Raw genomic sequence first — 25283 nt, 5'->3', positions numbered from 1 at the left:
GTCCAGACCATTTTACTTCCGAGTCTAAAGCATTGCTTTGTTTGGCCAGGTAGTTCCGGATTATGTTGTTTCTCTGTTTGTGATTATTAATAAAGATCTCTTTCACTGTCAAATTCAGGTGTAGGATAAGTAACATTATCCCTCTAGTTCTATTCGTTTTGGTTTGCTGTAGGAGGAGAGGGGAGATAAAAGGAATTCACATAAGGGGCCCCACGCTTGACTTCTGGTGGCCCAAAGAAACTACAATTTCCAGTCAACAGACCTGCGGTTTAAGGCGATTGTATCTTTCCTGTTTTAACAACGACTGTGCTAACCGAAGTGGTAAGTATGGAATATCATTTATTTTTTCATTTACTTATTCAGATGTTTGGTGAGCTCTGTGTTGGCACTGTTTTAGTTTTCCGGATACTCTAGTGAACATTCTGTTCGGCGAGAGTGTTATTGTCAAGTCAATGGGAAAATATGTAGTATATTAGTGATCAATATTATGGGAGAAAGAAATAGGGCAGGTCTTAGGGTTAAAACAATTTTAAATAGGGTCAGTAAGACCTGATATTTGAACGCAGACTTGGAAATGAGGAAATTGGCCCTTTCAAATGTTTGAATGTAAGTCTTCCAAATAAAGGAAATACCCAGTGCCTAGACTCTAAAGTCCGCGTATAACAGGTTTGTCCTACAAAGAGGGTCGGGAAGGTCAGGGGAAGTAGGAGATTGGGGGCTTGAGTTGAGTAGGCTATTCTCTTTACTTCTATGATGCAATTTAAGACTTTTTCTTTAAAACAGTAAATATAATCGTGTGTGAGTGAACGAGATAGGAAAAAAATGAACTGATTCTTTTTTCTTTTAGGAATAGAAACTTATTTTCAAGATTTTCTCTGAAAGACTGAGAAATTAAATCGTACTTCCTGAAACCATCACGAAGAAAAATGGTAAGCTTTACAGAATTCTTTTAAATTCTTTCATTATAAGTAATTTTTGGAAATTTGGCCAAGGAAAATAAAAATACATGGAAATTTCAGTGACAAGATAAACAAATGATAGATTATCAAAGCATACAATGTAGAATGATTTTTTAAAAATTTTGTTGGTGAATTATAATTTTGAGACCCTGTCTCAAAAAACAAAACAAAAAAACTTAAGTTCTGAGGCTGGCCTCCAACTTGTTCTCCTGTCTCAGTGTACCTAGTAACTATGACCGTAGGTGTTTGCCACTACACCTGGCAAATTTTTCATACTTTCACTTAAAATACACAGAATTTATTTTTTATGGAAAAAAATTGATAATGAAAAAGATGAGTTGGATTATCAGAAGACAATAGTAAGTATAATCATTTAAATTGAATTCCTTTGCTCTCAGTCTAAGGAGAGCAACTAGAACTCAAAGAAGAAGAAAAGCAATAAAAGTGCCCTTTTCTTCCCCCAACATATATTCCTATCACCATCTTCAACATAATTCTATTCTATTAGATACTATTTTAAGAAGATAAGTGAGCCCAGTGCCATGAAGCACACCTGTAGTCCCAGCGACTCAAGAGGCTGAGGCCAGAGGATTACAAATTTGAGACCAGCTGCAACAACTTAGTGAGGCCCTAAGCAATTTAGTGAGACTCTGTCTCATAATAAAAAATAAAAAAGGCTGAGAATGTGCCTCAGGGTTAAGCACCCCTGCCAAATATATAAATAAATAGATAAATAAATAAATGAAAAAGAAAGCCTTTTCCAAATGTTTTTTACCCTCTCTAAAATAGGATAACAGGATGGCAAAGGTATACACAAACCAAAACAACAAATACTACAGAATATAAAATAAATAAAAAGCAATTAAAGAGCACTATGGTTACCTCTGCAAAGGATATAGAAACATTGACAACTTTTTAGCTTTTGTTATGTATAGTCAAGAAAGGAATTTTTTAAAATTCTATTAGAATTAAACTACCTACAGGAAATAATGGATACTATGTTTTGAGGAAATAATTTCTTACTTACCATTTTCCAACAAAAGTGATGTTGGTGGGGCTGGAGTTGTGGCTCAGTGGTAGAATGCTCTCCTAGCATGCACAAGGAACTGGGTTTGATCCTCAGCACCACATAAATGTAAAATAAAGATATTGAGTCCACCTAAAACTGAAAAATAAATATTAAAAAAATGATGTTTGTGACATAAAGCAATAATATATGACAATTATTTTTATTTTTTAAAACAGCATTCTTTTTTATTTTTTTAGTTGTAGTTAGACACAATATTTTTATTTATTTTTATGTGGTGCTGAGGATCGAACCCAGTGCCTCACACGTGTGAGGCGGGCGCTCTACCACTCAGCTATAGCCCCAGCCCAATTATTTTTATTTTTATTCATGAAAAATTCAAACCTAAATAATTATTCTTGGGCTGGGGTTGTGGCTCAGTGGTAGAGTGTTTGCCTAGCACTTGTGAGGTACTGGGTTCGATCTTCAGCACTGCATAAAAATAAATAAATGAAAAAAAGGTATTGTGTCCATATACAACTAAAAAGTTCAAAAAATTATTCTCTTTTTTTGATATTTATTTTTTAGGTGTAGATGGACATAACATAATGCTTTTATTTTTATGTGGTGCTGAGGATCGAACCCAGGTCCCTCCCGTGCGAGGCGAACACTCCACCGCTGAGCCACAATCCCAACCCCTCAAAAATTATTCTCATCACAATATTTGCTTCCAATTTTTTTTTAGCAGAGATACCACTTTGCACTAACATTAATGTTTGTCTTTTGGAGTTTTTCCCTGCTGTTGAAATAAATTTGGGGTAAGAAGTACAACTCATCTCAGAGCTGATATGTAGTTGGGTCATCTTCTAAGCAGTATTTCTGTTTTTAATTAGATTATCATCTTGAATCTAGTCAGGGAAATAATACAGTATCTGTAGTCACATAAAGAAATCTCATTTGTTCAATATTCTCTCTCCTTTTTAGTCTGTGACATTGCATACAGATGTAGGTGACATTAAAATAGAAGTCTTCTGTGAGAGGACTCCCAAAACATGTGAGGTGAGTACTGTATGTACATATTAAAAATAATGCAATCAGGCATAACTTTCCTATGTTCATATATGAATAACACGACCAGTGTAACTGTATATCATGTACTACCACAAAAATGGGAAGTTAGGGGTGGGGTTGTGGCTCGGTGTTAGAAAGCTCTCGTCTAGCGCATGCAAGGCGCTGGGTTCGATCCTCAGCACAACATAAAAATAAATAAATAAAATAAAGGTATTGTGTCCAACTACAACTAAAAAATAAATATTAAAAAAAAATGGGGCTGGGGTTGTGGCTCAGTGGTAGAGCGCTTGCCTAGCATGTGTGAGGCATTGGGTTCGATTCTCAGCACCACATATAAATAAATAAAGGTCCATCAACAACTAATAAAATTTTTTTTTAAAAAAATGGGCAGGGGTTGGCATGTGGTTCAGCAGTAGAGCATTCGCCTAGCATGTGCAAGGCACTGGTTTTGATCCTCAGCACCACATAAAATAAATAAATAAAATAAAGGTCTAAAAAATGGGAAATTATATTCCATATTCCATGATATGCCAAAATACATTCTACTGTTATGTACAACCAAAAAGAACAAATAAAAAATCAATAATGCAAGCTGGGCAATGTGGCACACGCCAATAATCCCAGTGACTCAGGAGGCTGAGGCAGGAGGATTGTGAGTACAAAGCCAGCCCTACCAACTAACTTAGTGAGGCCCTAAGCAACTTAGTGAGACCTATCTCAATAAAATATAAAAAAGGGCTGGGGATGTGGTTAAGGGAAAAAGAGAGAGAGAAAGCTGTGTGTATTCATTCCGTTACTGGTGAAAGGTTATCTTGCCAGGATCTGGGAATACAGTGGTGAACAAGAGACACTCCTTGCTCTTGTGGAGCTAATCTAGCTGGGAAAATAGATAGGACATGAAGACTAAATGATTCTAAAAGGTAAAGTAGAGTATTGAGGTACAGAAAAATACAATAGGAAAGAAGCTAATTAAGGTATGGACAGATCTACCCAAGAAACTAATAATCAAACTTGAGTGCAGAAGGTATGAAATCATCTCAATGGAAAGAGATGTGAAAAGAACATTTTAGGTACTGAGAGTGTAGCTCAGTGATAGAGCCATTGTCTAGCATGTGTGAGGTTCTGAATTCAAATCCCAGCACCCCAAAAACCAAACCAAAAAATTCTACATATAGAAGTAGCAGGTACAGAGTCCCCAAGGAAAACCTTACCCTTTTGGATGAATTGCCAAAATGCTAATAGGCTCAGCATAGTAAGCAACAGAGAAAGGATTATTATCATATGAAATGCAGAGGGGAGCCAGATCATGTAGGCCTTGTTAAGCCCTGCTAATAAGGACTAAGACTTTATATTTTATTTTATTCTGAGAGCAAAGGGAAGCTTTCTAAAGGGTTTTTGGCAGGGAAGTGACATTACCAAAGTAATACCTAAAAACCATATTTAATATCACTGCTATCATGTTTTTTCAGTAAATATGATTGGTTCTTTATCTCATTTCTGCTGTACTATTTCTCAATCATCATTTTTTTTTTTCTCTTCAGAATTTCTTGGCTCTTTGTGCCAGTAATTACTACAACGGCTGTATATTTCATAGAAATATCAAGGGTTTCATGGTTCAAACAGGAGATCCAACAGGTAAATTTTTCCATTAACTAACATCAGAGGAATTAGATGTATAATATGAAGAAGAGGGTGAAAAGAATAATGGAAAAACAAAGCATGTGGTGTCTGTATAATGGGCTCCTTATAACAGCAAGAAACTTTGAAGCAGATGGTATTCACACTTGCCCATAAATTCTGACTGATATTATTAAGGAGGGTTTTCTTTCTTTTTTCGATAGATGTATTTTATTTTTCTGGTTTGTAAAGTGAAAGCTGGGGAACTACAATATAAAATTTTATTTGTATTTAAAGTGTTATGCTCTAAAGTTCCCCTAAGTTTTAGAAATTGAATGTTTTTTTTTTTAACTTTAAATATATCTTTTGGGGGCTGGGGCTGTAGCTTAGTGGCAGAGCACTTGCCTAGCATGCATGAGGCACTAGGTTCAATCCTCAGCACCACATAAAAATAAACAAAATAAAGTCATGTTGTCCATCTATAACTACAAACAAATTTTTAAAAAATATATATCTTTTGATTTTCTTGTCTTGTAATATAGGTACTGGAAGAGGAGGTAACAGTATCTGGGGCAAGAAGTTTGAGGATGAATATAGTGAATATCTGAAGGTATATCCCAGTGCTTCAGAATTTTATTTTCTCTCTGGTTACACTTGGAGACATTGACAGATGTGTTGTAGTAACACAAGTTGATATTATTACTAACTACTTTTTAGTGTTTGATAAATGAAGTTAGGGAGAAAATATAAATGGCAATTCTAGCCTGACACATGTACTGGAGTCCCACCACCTCATTGATCTTGATAGTGAGCTCATCTTTTGAGTCCAACCTGAAATGTTTAACTTGCAGTATACCGAAGAAGCTTAATGTCTCACCATAAAGTTCCTGTTGAATGTCATGAATCACTGACTTTTTTTGAGAGGGGAAGGAAATATTGTCTCTTAGCTAATCAATTGCTTATTATCAACCCCCATCTTTTATCATCTTGTTAGATGATTGAACATTCATGTAGTAATATAACTTAACACTTGGGGTAGATCTCAAGTATTTTAAAGATCTCAAGTATTTTAAAGAATTAATGACCGCGTCTTATACCAGTTGAAAACCAGAGATCTTGGGGTAGATCTCAAGTATTTTAAATATAAAAATGATAAAATTAGGGATTTTTTATTTTCTTTGTTAACTTTTTTCTGTATTTTTCAAGCTTTAAAGAATTTGTTTTTCCTGAAATTAAGAAAATCTAGTGAGGCATGGTGGCAGATGCTTGTACTCCTAGCTTCTTGGGAGGCTGAGGCAGGAGGGTGCAAGTTCTAGGGTAGCCTGGGCAATTTAGAAAGATCTTGTCTCAAAATAAAAAGGGATAGGGAGGAGCTGGGATAGTGCTACACTTCTGTAATCCCAGTAGTTCAGGAGGCTGAGGCAGGTAGATCACAAGGCCAGTCTCAGCAATTTAGCAAGGCCTGAAGCAACTTAGCAAGACCCTGTCTCAAAATAAAAAATTAAAAGGGCTGGGGATATGGCTCAATGATTAAGCATATCTGGGTTCAATGCCTGGTACCAAAAGAAAAGGCGGGAAATGGGGATGTAGCTCAGGGGTAGAGTACTTGCCTGGCTTATGCAAGGCCTTGGGTTCAATCCCCAGTACCAGGGTGGGGGAGAGAAAATATAGTGCTTGCCAGTTTTAGAAAATCAGTTCTACTTCACAGAGATAACTTCAGTTAACAATTTATTGTGCAATCTTTTCAAACTTCATATCTATATAGAGTGATATTTTAGAATTAGAGAAAAGTGATTAGTTTTCAACTAGAACATGCAATTTGGTATATTTTAATTATATTAAAATATATCTATTATAAAAGTTTAATAAAACTATTTAGTAATAGAATTGGTATAGCTTTTTAAAATTTCATTTAGTTCTCTGTGTGTGTGTGTGTGTGTGTGTGTGTATATATATATATATATATATATATATATATATATATATATATAAAAACTACCTGCAAAGTTTCTGCAGTATCAATGTAAAATATAGAAAGTTTTCTCTATTTCATGTTAATTTACATATTACATGTATATATGTAAATTAACTTATGAAATAGGGAAAACTTTCTATATTTAATATTTATATATTTATTTCTATATTTAATATATTTCTATAACATATGTATATGTTACACACACAGAAATAAAATATACCCACAAAAAAAATATACCCACAAAAATAAAATATACCCACAAAAATTCTAAAAAACAAATTATTGTTTGAACTGTTTAGAGTTGATAAACTTTTTGAAAAGTCAGACTTATCCTGAATTAGAAACTAAACCGTTTTTTAGATGTGAATTAATGACTGCGTCCTATATCAGTTGAAAACCAGAGATTGGCTGTGGCATAATCATCTATGGAAGTTTTAGAACTGTAAAAGATAAGGGTCTTAACACTACTAAAATTTTGAGAAAAACCGTCAGTAGGACAGGTTAGGACATCAGCTTTATTTTCAGGTTCCCCAGTGATTCCATTGTAGGCAGGTTAAAAACCAATATGTTATACACCAGGATAGAGGATGGGGATTAAATTTGCATATATTCTCTTCCAGCAAGTCCATTCCCAAATGCTTACCCAAGAAAAACTCTTGTACATGTGCACCAAGGGACAACAGGAGTGCTCCTGGCACACTGTTTATAAAAAGTCTGGAAAAAAGCCACATGTCCATTGGTAATAAAATGGGTACAGTTTAGTCTATTCACTAGTGAAATATCACACTACAGTAGGAAAAAACATCAATGAACTACAAGTGTGTACACATGTATGAATCTTAGAAACATAGCAGTGCTAAATGTAAAAGCATTTTCGAAAAGATTAAAGTTGTATACAGTTTTGTGGAGTTTAGAAAGTAGCCAAAGGAAACAAAACATAGTCTGGGCCTGTGTAAACCTATTAGAATAATGGTTACCTCCCAGGGAGGCAGATCAATAGATGGAGCAGAGCACATAATCATCTGCAACAGTTTGGTAAATGTTACTCTTCAAGCTGGGAAAAAAAATTAATAGATGCTTTTATTAAAATTAATTCTTCGATGGTACATGTATTCTTGTTTATGGATCTAGTAATATATTTGGTAGTCACCTTTTAGGGAGATAAAGCATTATTATATTGATGTAACTACACCTATATAGCTTGTCTATATACCTATGAGTTGTTAACACTAATCAGTGGAGTTACTTGTAGTGTATTTTATTTGGGGGCACCTCCCTATAGCATAGCTCGGTCATGTCTTCAGCTTTATCAATAAGGTCCTTTTAACTCCTGCACATACTCCCTTGTAAACAAATAGTGTCATGATATTAGTGCTAAATGAATCTTCTTTAGATCATCCAGTCTTAGGGTTATAGCTGTCCATGGGTAAAAGAACCATAGATAACATTCCCTATGGCCATCAGTATAAAATAAATTGTTTTAATGCCATAAAGTGAGAGAAACTATTCACTATAAGACTCCATCTTTCCCTAATGTTTACATTCAGTTTACTATCTACTTCATCCTTGTGAGCATCTGAATTCTGAATAGACCCCTGAACTAGTCCAACTTCCCTTGTTTTGCAGATAAAGAAACTAGCAAGAGTCCTGTATATGAGAAGAGATTATGGGGAATTTGTTTTGTTGCCTGATTGTTTCATACCAGCACAGTATTCCTTAATATAAATGTAAGGATTATTTCTATCATTGCTAAAAGTGTTTGTGGCTATATTCTCCAAAGTGAAAATGAAATTATTGAGAATTTGATTTGTTATATAATTTATACAGGCTTTATAGTGATACAGATATATAGAAACTGAACATTTGGATTAACCTAATAGAGCTATTTAATGTTTTCTTGGTTTGTTAAACATTGGAAGGTTTGTGCATGTCTTATTTCAGTTTTATATTTGGAATAGTTAAAAACACAGATTAATGCTTTGTTCTTTTTTTCAGCACAACGTTAGAGGTGTTGTATCTATGGCTAATAATGGCCCAAATACCAATGGATCTCAGTTTTTTATCACCTATGGCAAGCAGCCACATTTAGACATGAAATATACAGTATTTGGAAAGTAAGTATTCTCATTATGTTTCTTTTAAACATTTTTTTTTAGTCGTAGATGGACACAATATCTTTATTTTATTTATTTATTTTTATGTGATGCCTCATATGCTATGCAAGCATTCTACCACTGAGCCACAACCCCAGCCCTCATTATGTTTTAATTTGATATCTCAGTGCATAAACATGACTGTGAGAGTAGTATAACTAATATTGGAAAGAGCCAAGTGGAAAGAAAGTTATAACTTCTCTAGACTTGTTATCCTTTTTTTATAAAAGAGGTATCGGTAATTTTTTTCAGGATTGTTATGTAAATGAATAGTAATATATCCCTTTTCATTAAAAATAGCATTTGTTGGCACATGCCTATAATCTCAATGGCTCCGGAGGCTGAGTCAGGGGGATCATGAGTTCAAAGCCAGCCTCGACGATTTAGCAAGGCAGTAAGCAACTTAGTGAGACCCTGTGTCTAAAAAAAAAAAAGGGCTGAGGATGTGGCTCATTGGTTAAGCGCCCCTGGGTTCAATCCCTAGTACTAAAAAATAAAAAAATAGCATTTAGCCGCAACAGATCTGAAAATATTTGCTTAAAAATGGTGGACTGATTTGATGGTTCTACTTTGCCACCAATTTTTGAGGTGCCTCTTGTTTTTTCACCATCTCTAGCTTTCATTTCAAGATCACTTTGTGATAAAAAGACAAAGGATTCTTGCCAGCAGAGTCAGCTTCTTCTTAAAGAACTTTCCAGGGAGACCAGAACTTGTAATGTGGCCATACTTTACCTATAAGGGAGAGATAGGACACAGAGAAACCTCAGTAAAATAGGTTTCTCAGAATAAGAAGGGAAAATAGATCCTGGGAGTGTATTTAGCAGTTTCTACCACATTTCCAAGAGTTTCTTTTATATAAATTAAATTCTTAAATTATATATGACTTAAATTCATTCAACAAAATTTTTTTTAACTTTTTTGTAGTTGTAGATGGACAGAATGTCTGTATTTTATTTTATTTTTTGGTGCTGAGAATCGAACCCAGTGCCTCACACATGCTAGGCAAGTACTCTGCCATTGAATTACAGCCCCAGCCCTCAAAAAATATTTACCAAGCTCAATAATCCAAGGCATAATCCTATAATCTGTTATATTTATCGGTTTATATGCTAAGTTACGTTAAATAAAAATACAGGACTACAGCTTTTTAAAAAAATTCCATATAATTAAATCTAATTTATATCTTCTTTTTTTTTTTTTTTTTTTGGTACTGGGGATTGAACCCAGACTGCTTGCCACTGAGCTGCATCCCCAGTCCTTTTTATTTTTATTAAGTTACTTAGGGTCTTACTAAAATTGAACTTGTCATCCTCCTGGCCTCAGGCTCCCAGATCACTGAGATTACAGCGTGTGTCACTGCATCTGGCTAATTTATACTTTGTTAATAGTCAATCAACTTAATGAAATATTAGAGCATCCAGTTATCTTTGTATATGTATATAGGTAATGTAGGTTTTCTTCATTTTCTCCCTAACTGGTCATTCAGAATTATTCATCAGGAATTACCAGTATTTATCTTACTGGATTTGAAATGAAACAATGAAGTGTAACCTTAGGTTCATTAACTTCTTACAGCTGGATTTTCATATACATTTTTCTGGGAAAATGATCCATAGCCTTCCTCTGGTTCTCTAAGGGCCCCATGTCCTAGATACTTTATTAGACTTCATCTGCTTCAAATCTGTGTTTCGTGTGTTGGGGGTGGGGGGTAACTGGGGATTGAACACAGGGGCACTGTACCACTGAGCTGTATCCCCAGCCCTTATTATTTTTTGAGACAAGGTCTCATTAAGTGCCTAGGCTGACCTGGAACTTACAGTTCTTCTGCCTCAGCCTCCAGGTAGCTGGGATTATAGGCCTATGCCACCACTCTCAGCCTACCTGCCCTTTTGTTGCCAGACCTCATTATTTCCTCTGTTTCCTGTTTTTCTTTTAGCCCAGATGATAGTTTAAGAACATAATTGTTTTACATTTAGGAGTAAGGTCAAAAGGTTTCGGTAATAGTAGTTATTGTCACTGAAGCCACTTTCAGGCATTCTTTCCTATATTCTTTTTTAAAGTACCATTTTAGTGGAAATGTAAATCAGTTATTTTTTATAAGTACATATGTAAATCTTGGGAATTGAATTGAATTGCACAAAGAGGAATAATTTTAAAAAGCCACTTTATATCAGCAAATACTCAGATTTCCAAAACAGGTATTTCAATATAAATCTGAGTTGTTGTTTTTTTTGTTTTGTTTTGTTTTTTGTTTTTTGGTGGAAATATGAAGTGGGCTTGGTGGAGCTTAACTGTCAATCTTGCTTTCTTGTCTAGAAACAAAAGGAGAAACACAAAATTTAAACAATAAAATGCAAAGTGGTCATGCATGTAGGACCCTTAATGTAGGACAGTCCTTATATACTTTCTATGTATATTTCCTATATGCAAAGAAATCCCTATGACTGGTATAATATTGTGATGTAATGAGAAAAACATATTTGGTCTTCATCCTTTGTTCCTGTATCAGAGCTAAAACCCTTGGAATTTCCTGAGTGATAGGAATGAAACAAATATTTTGTTATTTATAATAAACTCCTTTCAATCATACTTGAGTTTATACCATGAAGTGATGCCTGGTTGGCCTGTAGAGAGTTTCTGGATGAGAACTGGTTGCCTGAGGAACCAGCCATGTGATTAGAGTTAGCACTTTAAATCCTAACCCCCTTATTATTCCTCCACCCTGAACTTCCAGGAAGGAGAGAGGATGGGAAATTGAGTTCAGTCACCAATGACCAATGATTTAAAATCCATCATGCCTATGTAACGGAACCTTCATAAAACCCCTAAATGTCTATAATCTCAGCAATTTGAGAGGCTGAGTTAGGAGGATCACAAGTTTAGGCCCTTAGCAATTTAGCAAGATCCTGTCTCAAAATAAAAAGGGCTAGGAGTATAGCTCAGTGGTTGTTATGGTTTAGATGTGGTGTCCCTCCCGTGAAGCTCATGTGTGAGACAATGCAAGAAGGCTTGGAGGAGAAATGATTGGGTTATAGCTTTAACCTAATCTGTGAATTAATCCCTGTTGGGATTAACTGAGTGGTAACTGTGGCTGAAGGAAGTGGTTCATTGGGGAGGTATGGTTATGGGATATATATATATATATATAGATATAGATATATATATATATATATATATATATATATATATATATATATATTTGTATCTGGCCAGTGTGAGCTGCTTCCTTCTGCCACACATTCTACTGTAATGTTCAGCCTCACCTCCAGCCCCAAGGAATGGAGCCTACTGTCTATGGATGGAGACCTCTGAAACTGTGAGCCTCTGAATAAAACTTTTCTCCTCTACAATTGTGCTGGTTGGGTCATTCAGTCACAGCAGCAAAAAAGTAGACTAAAACAGAGGCAAAGTGCTCCTGGGTAAGTCCCCAGTACTAAAAAACAAAACAAAACAAAAATGCTAAATGAGTCAGGTATGGGGAGCAGCCTGTAATTCCACCTACTAAGGAGTCTGAGGTTGACAGTCACAAACAAGAGCCCAGCCTGGGAAACTTACTTAAGACCCTGTCTGAAAAGTGAGCAAGACTGGGGATGTAGCTTACAACTAGAGTGCCACTGGGTTCAATTCCCCAATACCCCAAAACAAAACAAACCCTAAATGGGGTTCAGAGAGCCTCCAGGTTGGTGGACGCGTGCCTGTGCTGGGAAGAGGGCCTGGAGGGAGAGCATGGAAGCTCTGCCCCTCCCTCATACCTTGCATTTTGAATTTCTTCCATTTGATGTTCCTGAGTCATATCCTTTATAATAAACTGTAATAGTATGTAAAGCATTCTCCTGAGTTCTGTGAACCATTCTAGCGAATTACCAACCCCAAGGAGTGGCCAAGGGAACATCTAACTTGTAGCTGGTTAGTCAGAAGTACAGATTGCCACCTGGGACTTTAATCTGGCATCTAATGTGGCAGGACAGTCTTTGGGACTAAGCTGTGAGGCCTGCACTAACCATGAAATGTCAGAATTAAATTAAGGGGCACCCAGGGAAGTGGAGGATTGGGAAAACCAACACATTTGGTATTAAATGTTGGGAGAGTAAATTTGTTATCCCTTTAACTGTTTATACTGGCACCATTGGCTGATATTCTATGTGATTGCTACTAATGCAGCAGATGATTTTAGGCACTCTGATCAGAATATTCCTACCCATTTCTCTTGTTGACTGAGGCATAAAATGAATTTTTATTTCTGAATTTTAATCCATATGTATAGCATAAAAATAATCAATATTTTTTTGTACATTCAACTAGAGAATTCAGAGAACTATAAAACATGATCCTTTCCTCTTAAGGAGATTATAGTGCTACAGATATTTGAATATTATGTTTCAATTTGAGGAAATTTTCATATATTACATTATTTCTGTTTCAGGGTAATAGATGGTCTGGAGACCCTAGATGAATTGGAGAAGTTACCAGTAAATGAGAAGACATATCGGCCTCTTAACGATGTGCACATTAAGGATATAACTATTCATGCCAACCCATTTGCTCAGTAACTCTAATAGACCTGGACAAATACTTGGCAAATTGCTGAAACATACGCATTGTGGTTTGCCCACTTTTAATTATGTCAGAGATTTTGTCATTCTGTTGGCTTATAGCAAAGATCATCTATGAGCCTTTGGTACCAAGGGGGAACCCAACAGCTTTTACCCCTATTCTTGGAGCATATTCTTTTCTACTATTATCCAATATATTTTTTAAATTTAATATAAAATATTGCCTTGTTTAATTTTTTATTCCATGTAGATATTCAATTTAAATGTTGAGCTTATATTAAATGCAACCATTTTTGAACACCCTAAGTACAAACTAGTACCGTAATTAATCCATAACCTACAAATATTGTCTTCCATGAACTTTTTACTTTACGTTGTTAGAAAGAGAGGAACAAGGTAAAGAGATGGTCTAGAAAGACAAGCCAATCTATTTGCTATTTTTCTCTGGCCGTTAGATTTACAGGAAAGCTCTTGGTGGAAGCAAAAATAACCAAAATGGGGATCAGCAATGCTTTTTATTAAGCAGCCGAGGGGCACATTTTCAGGAGAGAAAATGGTGACAGACTACAACAAGGGTCTGAGTTTTACAGGGTTTAGCAGAGCCTGGCCCTGGGATGAGTTGGTCAATTACTTTTGATGGGCTCATTTAGGGTGGGACAGGAGGACTGGTAGGGAAGTTCCCTGGGGCTATTGTACTGGAGACAGCCAGTTCTGTCTGATTGGGGTCAGGTGCCCTTTCCTTTTTCCCATTTTCCCTTCCTGCCTTCCTTTCAGCAGAGGTCTGGGTTTCTGAATGTCAAAAGCTCCCACAGACATCTCCCTACACACATGGCAGGAAGGCAGGTGGGGGAACAGCTGTAGAAAGGGGAAGTGTCCTGGAGTTTATTTTCCATGTCCTTCACATAGAATACAGTAAGCTCAACATTTTTCAACTGATTTGCTCCTGGGACATTTTTTAAAAGCGGATCTTTAAAAACATTGAAAAATGCCACGAACTGGTTAAAAGCACCAGTCATGAGTCCTGGTCTGGGTTTGCAACATAGCTGGTCCTAGTACTGTGTGCTTGTAGACAAGTTAACATCTCCAGGTTTATTTAGTTTAGTTTTCTCATCCACAAGTTATATTTCCTGAGACCATTGTGAGAATTAAGTGAAATAATTGGTGTAAAGCTCTTGGCAGGTACTAAGTGTTTGTACCAGGTAACTGCTTTCCTAACTAACATTCAGGTATACCATAGGGCTTTTACCTATTCAAGCCATTTACCAGGCTCTGTTGATTTTGTCAAGAACCACATTCCGTTATTAAAAGCTTGGTCCTTGTACCAGATGTCAATCCAATAATGAGGCCATGGTTTTGAGAAAAATGAAAAAGAAGTTTTATCACTTTGCTAGCAAAGGAGAAGCAGGGACTCCTGTCCCAGAGACTGTAATTCTGTCCATCATCTGGGACAGGAGGCTTTTTAAACAGGTGATTCAAAGGGTACATTCCAGGTATTTCCCTTTAGGAGTTGTAATTCACTTATTAATTTAGGAGATAATAATTTCTGAGGTCTTCAAGTGCCATGCCAAAGTCTGAATTACTTCCTTCCTATGGCGGGGGGGGGGGGGGGGGGGGGGTGTTTGTGCTCTAGAACAAAAAAACAGCCCGGGGTGGGGATGAAAGGTAATCCCCTTTCCCTTTGAGGTTAGAGAGGAGATAAGAGATTAGGGAGAAGCAGGAAGAGAAACATCCATTTTAACAATAAATTGCAGTAGCTGAGCAGCAACTGCTACACACCTACAGCTTGGTCACCTTGACTGGGTTTTTAAATATTCCTAAAAGTGACACCAATTACACTTCATATTTTCTCATAATTTTTCTTTTATACCTTTTTTCAGTTCACTTGGTCTTTAACAATACAGAAGCCTGGTGTAACGCTGAAATGCTTGAATGTTTATAGTCTTTTCCTACAAGATCTTGCTCACTCAATTCTTTCTTTTAAATTTTTAGGAAAATCGTTCCAACCCAATTTCAGTGCGTGCGATGCCTAGCCACTAAAAACTGTTGTTTGCGATGCTGGGACCCAACTAAGGAAACCTATTTTAAACAGGTCTTAGAATCTTAGCAAAAGCCCAAACCAAGCCAATTACTAATTCAGAGCTAATTTGACGCTGGTGGTAAAGCGTTCTTTTAATGGCTGCAGTTAAGGAACAGAGCTATTTTGTATCCAGCTTCCCTCACTTTACTAGCGTTCAAAAACCCAGTGTTTAATGAGCTTGGACTGGATTTCTCTCCGGTTCTAACCCCCTTTCCTTGGAATCCGAGGGACCACCTGGCGCCTGCGCATAGTGCCGCGCGCGTGCCCCGCCTTTCGCGCATGCGTGCCCTGCTCCGCGGCCACGACGCCTTTGCCACGTCATCGGTGTTTTTGGGTCAAGGGCTGCCGCTGGGATTGTCAGCTCCATTTTGTGGTCGGTGCCCGTCGCAATCAGCTGTGTCTTCCGGAGGTCTTGTTGCAAGCTTCGTCTCCTTCGGCTTAGAGTCTCCAGCAGAACAGTAAGACCCGAGGCGGTGGAGGGAGTGTACTAGGCGTCCTCCTTCTATGTCGGGGGCTGCCCTCTTTTTGTTTGCCGGTTCTCCGGCTCGCTGCCTCCTATACCCGCACCCCAGAGCTCCATAAAGGCAGCGCGCTCGTACCCTCTACCGAGCCCTTTGCTGCCAGTTTCTGTTTGCGGGGAGTAGCGATGGTGTTTGCCTGCCGCGCGCCCTGTCAGGGTCCGCTCGGTAGGGCGGCGGCCCGCCGAGCTCAGGCCTGCGGTGCCTATGCCCGAGTCCTAAGATGGCGGCGGGGTGGAGGCCAGGCCTAGCACTGTCCCTGGGAGGTGCCGCTTGAGATTCTGGAATGTTCCTAGGTCGCCCCGCTGTGGGCGGAAGTGTCCATAGCAAATGGAGGGAAAAAAATAGTTGACTCCTTGTGGAATAAGGCAGTACGAGTTTAGAAGGCGCTCTACCCTTAGTGGTGCCCGAGAAACCGAACTAGGAGCCCGAGGGAGGAAAGAGCATAGAATGCACAGTTTGTGTATTTATGTGCAAACGTGTTTATATGTACATGTTTCTGTTACTATGTGTATGTACACATGTGGTTTTTGTGTGTGTGTATGTGTTCAGACACTTTGGCGGGGGCTCAAACGGGCCACCGCACTTGGCTTGCATGTGTACTTGTACTGGAGACAACGAGTAAAATTTTAGCAAAGTTAAATTGGGGTTCCTCAAATTCCCTTACTACGCCTCCTCCCATACACAAACTTTAAATAAATCTGGGCATGACATGGACAATGCAGAATGCTTGTGAGTAAAGTTCACAAACTTCAAAATATGGGACAGTGCAATAATTTATTAGCAATTTCTGATTAAAAGGTTGTAACAGTGAATTTGTAAAGAGTTATATACTGTTAAAAGTTACGATGTTAGGACTGGGGTTGTGACTCAGTAATAGCGCTTGCCTAGCATGTTTGAGGCCCTGGGTTCCATTCTCAACAAACACCACATAAATAAATAAAATACACTGTGTCCATTACAACCAAAAATATTCTTTTAAAAAAAGTTACAGTGTTAGATACAATCTAACTGGGATGATTTTGTCTTTTATGTAGATGAGACACTCGAAGAGACCTTACTGTCCTGACTGGGATGAAAAGGACTGGGATTATGGAAAATGGAGAAGCAGTAGCAGTCATAAGAGAAAGAAGAGATCATATAGCAGTGGTCGAGAGAACAAACATTGCAAATACAATCACTCTAAAACATCTGATAGGTAAGAAGGGTGTCTGAATATAAAAACTACATTTTTATGGTGATAAAACTAGTGTTATTTTGTGGTTACCATTCCTGCTTCCAGTGAGATTTTTGATGGCTTCTAATGTGTAAAGTTGCGTGTTTGGAGGGGGAGGTAAATGTAGGTCTGGGGCTGTAACTAGTGGTCGAGTTCAACAAAGGTTAGTATTGGCAGAAAATAGAAAATATATTTTTTTTCTAGCTATTACATGGAAAGCAGATCTATAAATGAGAAAGATTATCATAGCCGACGCTATATTGATGAGTACAGAAATGACTACAGTCAAGGATGTGAACTTGGACATCGCCATCGAGATCATGAAAGCAGATATCAGAACCATAGTAGCAAGTCTTCTGGTAGAAGTGGAAGAAGTAGTTATAAAAGTAAACACAGGATTCAGCACAGTACTTCACATCATCGCTCACATGGGGTATGAGCTGTTTTAAAACATTTGGAAATTTTATTTCCCATGTGGAACAGGAAAACTTGAATTTGTGTTTGAGAAAATTCTGTTTAAGATAAAGCCATCTCAGCTTTAACTTGGAGGATTATTTCTATTTGTACATTGGATAAAATTCCAGAAAAGCAATATGTTTAATTCTGTAATAGATTTTACTTACTAGTTGGCTTCTAATTGTCATTTCAATGAAAATAGTGAAGGTAACATAAAAGCAATAACAAGACATTCTGAAAGGTTTTTTATAGTACTTCAAGAATTCTGCTTTGACTTGATAAGTTCAAACATCACAAAAAAATAGACATTTTTGTATGATTGATAATTAGATGTACTTTTTTGTCCTAACAAAGCATGTTCTGTAATCTTTCATTAAACAAACTATAAAAGATTTGAATTTTATGGGTTATGTATTAATTTGGTGATAGCTCAGATGACATTTAAAATACTGTAGTGTTATCCTTGTATACCAATTCTTTTTTCTTCCCAAAACTAGGACTTTGGTTTTATTTACTGTTCTGATATTTGTTTTATTAGATTAGCTAGGAAATCTTAATTTGGCCACAGTCTACTTTAACAAGTAAATATTACATCCTACAATTTTGGAACATTAAATTAGGACACTAGAAACTTAAAATTATGTTTCAGTGTTTCAGTAAATGCTACAACTAAGCATTTTTTTTTTTTTTTTTAAAGAAAAACAATTGTATTTATGTTTTGTTGCCTTACCACTTTGAGTATCTTATCTGAAAATCTGTTCCTTGCCATGTTTTTCTCCTGTTAACATAAACTATGTGCCCTGTGAATTTCTGGGGACTGAATTTGAAATTGCTCCTGCCAACCGTTTGTGGCCTGGCGTGTATCTGAATGCCTGAATATCTCCCCGCTGAATGAATTTCGTATTCTGCCCTGAATTCACTCGGGTATATTGATTGGCTGGATGATCTTGGTGCCGCCCACTTGACGTTTCCAGAAGAGTCACCGAAGGAAAAGAACCAGGAGTGTAGAGGATGATGAGGAGGGTCACCTGATCTGTCAGAGTGGAGACGTACTAAGTGCAAGATGTATAGAATATTTTTCAACACTTATTAACTTTTCAGATAGCATAATCTATATAGATTAAGATTTCAGGGATTTGGAGATCTTTTTTTTTTCTTTCTCTATTTTCTTGTTTTTATTTTGTTTTTCCATTTCTTTTGGTGGGGGGGGATTGTGTTTTTGCTTTCTTTAGAAAGTTAATGTTATGCAGAACTTCCAGAGCAGTAAATCAAGTTAATGAAGTTAGCCTAACAATGAAATTAGACCTAAAACTAGTTGTATTTTTTTGGTGGTGTTGACCAATAAAATAAATATCTAGCAATAAGGAAATTAGTAACATGAACTAGAATAATCTTCATTGATAGCATTTATTATGATAAGTACTTTGTTTCCACTTTTTGGTGTAACTGAGATTCATTTCTCTCTCCTAGATGAAATTGTTGATACTTTAGGTGAAGGGGCTTTTGGAAAAGTTGTGGAATGTATCGATCATAAAGCGTAAGTTTCCTTTGCTGGGATTATACTGGAGAATCTTGCCAGTATAGAAAAGTACTTTATATCATTAAGCTGTTTGGGCTGGGGTATCTTGGCTTGTTTATGAGAAACTTCTAAAGATACTGTATTTATGTTGTATTTAAGTAGCTAGTATTATATCCAGCTTCTGGGCTGGCGTATCGTTCCTAGATTTAGTCCTCAGCACCAGAAAAAAAAAGGGTATATGCAGAGCTGGGGTTGTGGCTCAGTGGTAGAGCACTTGCCTTACATGTGTGAGGCACTGGGTTTGATTCTCATCACCATATATAAAGGAATAAAATAAAGGTCCATCAACAACTAAAAATAAAAAAGGATATATGCAGCTTTTGGTTCCAGTTCAGGCTGAGATCATAGTTTGTTTTTGAAAAGTGTTCGTGTATTTGTCCTACCAGGCATAGTTATGGCTCCCCCTCCTTGCTCCTTTTCTCTTTTTATAGTAGTGTTTCTCAGCCTTGGTTTTACATTAGAATTTTGGAGCTTTTTTTGTCTCAAATCTTTTCAAGGTATTTGGTTTACTAGGAGCCTCCATTTTTAGAAAGTGCCATGATTCATTATGATAACAGCCAGGACTGAGCTGATAACTCTTCTGTATTAGGATCATAATTATTTAATTATTATATGTATGTCCTTCAAACTGCTGATTAAAATTTATTTTCTTGGCATCTGGATTGTAACTTAATGGTAGAGTGCCTGCCTAGCATGCACAAGGCCTGAGCTCAGTTTCCAGCATCTCAGTGATATTCCCCCTCCTCCTCCTTTTGGCTTTTCTTTTTCCTATTTGGTTTATTTTCCCCCTTCTAAATGGCAGAGCTTTTGAGTTTAAGGAGACTTGATAATGTTCTGAGACCTAGCATTCTTTGCTATGCCACCTTATCCTAACTTATTGATAACCTAGCCAAATCAAAATTTGACAGACTGGAGTGAGTTTCTTTAGGAAGAAACTGCTTTATATACTTTTGTTTTGAGTCTTAGTTGGAATGCAAGTTAAGGTGGCATTATCACCGCTTACTTGTTAAATTAGAGCTTTTCTTATTGTTAGTTGGTCCTGAATGGTGATCTCGTGAAAGAAGTTTGTGTCATTTAGTATGTACTGGCATTACTAATTCTACTATGTTCAAAGACCATAGTTGCTTATATTGAATCATATCATAGAGTACTTAAACAACAGGTTCAAGAAAATAAAATTTAATAGGTCAGATTAAAACTAGTTAAAAGAGAATAATAGAAAACTGAAATTGAACATCACATGTATCTTTTATTATTTCCTTTTTGGTGCCCTTTGAGGTTTGAAGCATGTCTATCATTTTTTAACTTAGATTTATTTTCTCTTAACAGGGGAGGTAGACATGTAGCAGTAAAAATAGTTAAAAATGTGGATAGATATTGTGAAGCTGCTCGCTCAGAAATTCAAGTTCTGGAACACTTAAATACAACAGACCCCAACAGTACTTTGTAAGTAGTAAAGTAAAACTTGGAAAATGGCCTAAGGCAGATTTGAACTGCAAGGTATACTCAGGCGTTTTTTCATATGTTACAGCCGCTGTGTCCAGATGTTGGAGTGGTTTGAGCATCATGGTCACATTTGCATTGTGTTTGAACTACTGGGACTTAGTACTTATGATTTCATTAAGGAAAATGGTTTTCTGCCATTTCGACTGGATCATATCAGGAAGATGGCATATCAGATATGCAAGTCTGTGAATTGTAAGTTCTTGACCTGTCTTCCAAAAGCTGTGAGTTTGAAACCAATGCCAGACTGGTCTGGATTTTTAAAAAACGAGACCTAAACATGTACAGTTTTTTGTCAATTAAAAATAAAAGGAGAGCTGGGTAAAGTAGGGAGATAGAGAGGCAGGAGGTCAGCTTGAGTCCAGGAGTTTGGGGCAGCTTGGGTAAGATGAGATCCTATCAAATAGGAGAGGGCAAATTGGGTAGGTAGGTAGTAAAGATTTACTTGATTATGTTAGTCTATAGCATGTGTTTAATTTGACATATGATATTATCTAACATAGTTTATATTGAACACTGATTTAACTGTTTCCTAAAAATATTAACCTTGTGCTGTTGGTACTTTTTAAGAAGGGTAGTACCTTTTAGAGTCTGGTAATTTTTCTAGCTGATTAAAATTTTACTGATTGATTATTTGAGTATGTGGGAAATGCATCTGATTTTTACTATAGAGTTGGGGAGGTCAAGGTTTTTTTTTTTTTTTCATTTTATTATCAGGTTACAGTAAAACTTTGTTTCATTTCAGTTTTGCACAGCAATAAATTGACTCACACAGATTTAAAGCCTGAAAACATCTTATTTGTGCAGTCTGACTACACAGAGGTATATAATCCCAAAATGGTAAGTTTTCAATGTATAATCTTCATAGTTTAGGGTGAATTTTTTTTTGTTTTTTATTTTGTCTTCATAACTATCATTTTTATGATTTTCAGAAACGTGATGAACGTACCTTAATAAATCCAGATATTAAAGTTGTAGATTTTGGCAGTGCAACCTATGATGATGAACATCACAGTACATTGGTATCTACAAGACATTATAGAGCACCTGAAGTTATTTTAGGTTAGTACTTGTTAATTATGCTCTGAAAACGTGTATATTTTGAAGCTGTTGTAAAAATTCAGTTTTAGGTCTTATTCAATATAGAACTTTCTTTTTTTTAAGAGAGAGAGAATTTTTTAATATTTATTTTTTAGTTCTCAGCGGACACAACATCTTTGTATGTGGTGCTGAGGATCAAACCTGGGCCGCACGCATGCCAGGCGAGCGTGCTACCGCTTGAGCCACATCCCCAGCCCCAATATAGAACTTTCAAAAAAAATCTTTTTTTTTTTTTTTTTTTTTTTTTAAAGAATCAGTATTACAAAATACACTAAGGATTTTAAGCTCTGTGACTCAGTAGCTCTCAGACTTGCACAAGTAGCTTAACTCTTTTGGAATTGGTTACACATTTGTAGTGAATTCATGTGTTGCTAAATGATGAGAATATGTTCTGAGAAATGTGTTGGTGAACTCTACACACCTAAACTGTATATTATCAAGCACAAAAAATATGATGCAATCAAGAGATTTAGTAAACAGGAAGTGTATGAGGCTACTGTCAGCAAAACACTGCATACTGCTTTACAGCAAATATGTGTTTTTGTGGTGTTGCTAAACACATAAATCAGTAACATAGTTGTTAACATTGCCAAGTATTGAATCATAAATTTGCTACACTTTTAAAAAGCTGCCAGCACATGAATGTTTCCACCAGAATTATATAACACTTGAGCAATGCAAGTTGTGCCTTGATGTTAGAACAGGTACGTTATTAAGTGGTAGGAATTTTCCATCTTCATTATAATCCAGTATCTTTGCAGCTTACTGTTGACCAGAATCATCATTCAGTGCATGGACTATGTGGTAGGGTTTAAAAGTGTGTTTCTTTAAAAATTAATTTTAAAAAATGTGTTTCTTTACTGCACATTATATCCCAGAGAATCAGTATGTTTAGTCTCTTTGCGTGGTCCAGTTAGCTCCTGTTGTACAGGTTAGGGCGTTGAGGCCCAGAAAAAAATTTGATAAATTTAATGGTCCCAAAGTTAAAACACTTGACTTGAACCCAGGTGTCTCCAAAGCCCAACCTTATATTAGATGATTCCTTCTAGTTCACAGTATGTGTTCTTTTTCAAGAGAGTATTGAACTTGTTAATAACTTTTTTGGGTGGGGGTACTGGGTACCAGGGACTGAACCTGGGCATTCGACTACTGAGCCACATCCCCAGCCCTATTTTATGTTTAGAGATGGGGTCTCACTGAGTTGCTTAGCACCTCGCCATTGCTGAAGCTGGCTTTGAAATTGTGATTCTCCCATTTCAGCAATGGGATTACAGGCATGTGCCACCATGCCCAGTTATTAATTGACCTTTTTTTCCCCCAGAATAATGGAAGTCCTTTATATATTTCTCAAAAAAAACAGGAAGGCAAATTTTAATTCCCAATAATACTTTTTATATTGCATATATGATAGTAGAATGCATTATAATTCTATTTTTTTCTTTCTTTTTTGAGAGAGAGAGAGAGAGAGAATTTTAATATTTATTTTTCAGTTCTTGGCAGACACAACATCTTTGTATGTGGTGCTGAGGAACGAACCTGGGCCGCAGGCATGCCAGGCGAGCGCGCTACCGCTTGAGCCAAATCTCCAGCCCCATTATAATTCTTATTACACAATTAGAGCACAATTTTTCATATTTCTCATTGTATACATTGTATTTTACACCAATTCTTCATTAATTGACTTTTAATGTCTTTAAGAAATAGGTTTTTTCTCCCCTAACATTGTGCTTTGTTTTGCAGCCCTAGGATGGTCCCAACCGTGTGATGTCTGGAGTATAGGATGTATTCTTATTGAATACTATCTTGGGTTTACAGTATTTCCAGTAAGTTATAATGATTTTTCAGCAGTTTTACACTAGAAGAGTGCCTATTTATAAGAATAATTTAAGGTTTATATATAATTTTGTGATTTATATCATCTTCTTATAAGTGATTATCCCTGTCCATTTGAGGAAGTCATTGCCAAGCTATTGGAAGTGGTTATTCAAGGTTGTTTTTCACACACACACACACACACACACACACAAAACACACCATGTAGTCACTGAAAAGTATTTTTAGGTGCTCATCTTTGTTGAACCTTCTACTCATGTCCTGACTTAGAAAATTAACACTGATGTTAAATGAGAATAGTGCACAATGTGTAAGCAAAGATAGTTAACAATATTTTGTTTTGTTTTAAAGACACATGATAGTAAGGAGCACTTGGCAATGATGGAAAGGATTCTTGGACCCCTACCAAAACATATGATACAGAAAACCAGGTATGTTTTAGTTAATTAAGAGGTTGTGGGGCTGAGGATATAGCTCAGTTGGTAGGTGTTTATCTTGTATGCACAAGGCCATGAGTTCCCCAGTACCTAAAAAAAAAAAAGGAGTGCCATCCTTTTTATAACTTAACTTGGTTAATTGTTTGGATGAGAACTTTAGTAAACGAATCACACTAATGCATTTTCAGTTAAGTAATAGATGACTTTCGTGGGGAGTGGATAACGCTGTACCTTAGCTACATTTTAAATCTCTTAAAAGCATTAATCTTTCTAAAGTGTAGTAAATGGTAGAACCAATCACCTTTGCTAGATGTTTTTTAAAGTTTCAATATCAACATAAATAATAAATTGATCTTGACTCGTTTTTAGGAAACGTAAATATTTCCATCATGACCGATTAGACTGGGATGAACATAGTTCTGCTGGCAGATACGTTTCAAGGCGCTGCAAACCTCTGAAGGTAAGTTTGGGATGTTGCTTAAATGATCCAAAAGTTGACGTTCCCCCTCCTTTTTGTTACAGATTTATTTTGATGCTAGTACTGAATATCCAGGGCCTTGTGTTCCACTCTCCGGTTCTTGGTGGAAAAATGAAATAAATGGTAGTGGAAAAGGCTGTTGAATATATTTTTCTTTTCCTTTCAGGAATTCATGCTCTCTCAGGATGCTGAACATGAGCTTCTCTTTGACCTTATTCATAAAATGTTGGAGTATGATCCAGCCAAAAGAATTACTCTCAAAGAAGCCTTAAAACACCCATTCTTTTACTCACTTAAAAAAAGTACATGAATTTATCTCTCTCTCAAAGAGATCTTATAGACTGTATCAGTCTAGTTTATTAAATTATTTTGTACAGCTTTGTAAATTTCTTAAGTTTTTTGTATTGACATTTTGTTTCGATAATTTGATTTGTTAATTACATAGCTAAGTAAAGTAACATTTTCCAGTAATTATAAAGTGATTTATTCAGAATAAACTGCTAAATGAAATTCACATGAATCTAGAGTTTGTTATTAGCACTGTTTTTCTTCCTACCTTTGTCACTTTAAAGAATGAATATTTCTCTTCTTGGCTATTTCCTTGAGTCTTTGGAAATACTTAGCTTTATTTTCATTTTTACGGATTGTAAAAATTGGGACTTAGGCCCTCCTTCTCTTACTACACATGAAACAAAATTAAAGGACACAATGATTACCCAAGAGGGTTCATTCTCCCTTCATGTTCAAG

The 25283-nt window shown here is 36.4% G+C and overlaps 2 protein-coding genes across 6 annotated transcripts; both read left to right on the top strand.

Moving 5' to 3' along the window:
• The first annotated feature begins 12 nt into the window (after positions 1-12).
• Positions 13-13643, top strand: Ppil3 (peptidylprolyl isomerase like 3). 3 transcript variants are annotated; one of them, XM_046463085.2, is made up of 7 exons: positions 13-321; positions 848-929; positions 2950-3024; positions 4578-4671; positions 5196-5263; positions 8627-8745; positions 13208-13643. In XM_046463085.2, exons 2-7 carry the CDS (start codon positions 927-929, stop codon positions 13332-13334), a joined length of 486 nt encoding a protein of 161 aa, XP_046319041.1. In that variant the 5' UTR covers positions 13-321; positions 848-926; the 3' UTR covers positions 13335-13643. The 3 variants fall into 3 exon arrangements, with proteins under 3 accessions (XP_046319041.1, XP_058434226.1, XP_046319042.1); XM_058578243.1 differs by lacking the exon at positions 13208-13643 and adding an exon at positions 12042-13201; XM_046463086.2 differs by lacking the exon at positions 13208-13643 and adding an exon at positions 11998-13201.
• A 2071-nt stretch (positions 13644-15714) lies between these two features.
• On the top strand, positions 15715-25049 carry Clk1 (CDC like kinase 1). 3 transcript variants are annotated; one of them, XM_046463082.2, is made up of 13 exons: positions 15715-15872; positions 16970-17130; positions 17353-17581; positions 18579-18669; positions 19075-19141; positions 20513-20629; positions 20715-20881; positions 21432-21526; positions 21619-21748; positions 23528-23610; positions 23972-24051; positions 24427-24517; positions 24702-25049. In XM_046463082.2, exons 2-13 carry the CDS (start codon positions 16970-16972, stop codon positions 24843-24845), a joined length of 1455 nt encoding a protein of 484 aa, XP_046319038.1. In that variant the 5' UTR covers positions 15715-15872; the 3' UTR covers positions 24846-25049. The 3 variants fall into 3 exon arrangements, with proteins under 3 accessions (XP_046319038.1, XP_046319039.2, XP_046319040.1); XM_046463083.2 differs by lacking the exons at positions 15715-15872; positions 17353-17581; positions 18579-18669 and having other exon boundaries at positions 16999-17130; XM_046463084.2 differs by lacking the exons at positions 15715-15872; positions 16970-17130; positions 18579-18669 and having other exon boundaries at positions 17443-17581.
• The last annotated feature ends 234 nt before the right edge of the window (positions 25050-25283 follow it).

The sequence above is a fragment of the Marmota monax genome, unplaced genomic scaffold (genome assembly GCF_021218885.2).
Source record: "Marmota monax isolate L192 unplaced genomic scaffold, Marmota_monax_Labrador192_F-V1.1 WCK01_AAM20220418_F8-fsc00095, whole genome shotgun sequence".
Lineage (NCBI taxonomy): Eukaryota > Metazoa > Chordata > Mammalia > Rodentia > Sciuridae > Marmota > Marmota monax.
This window is presented reverse-complemented; position numbering and strand designations above follow the sequence as displayed.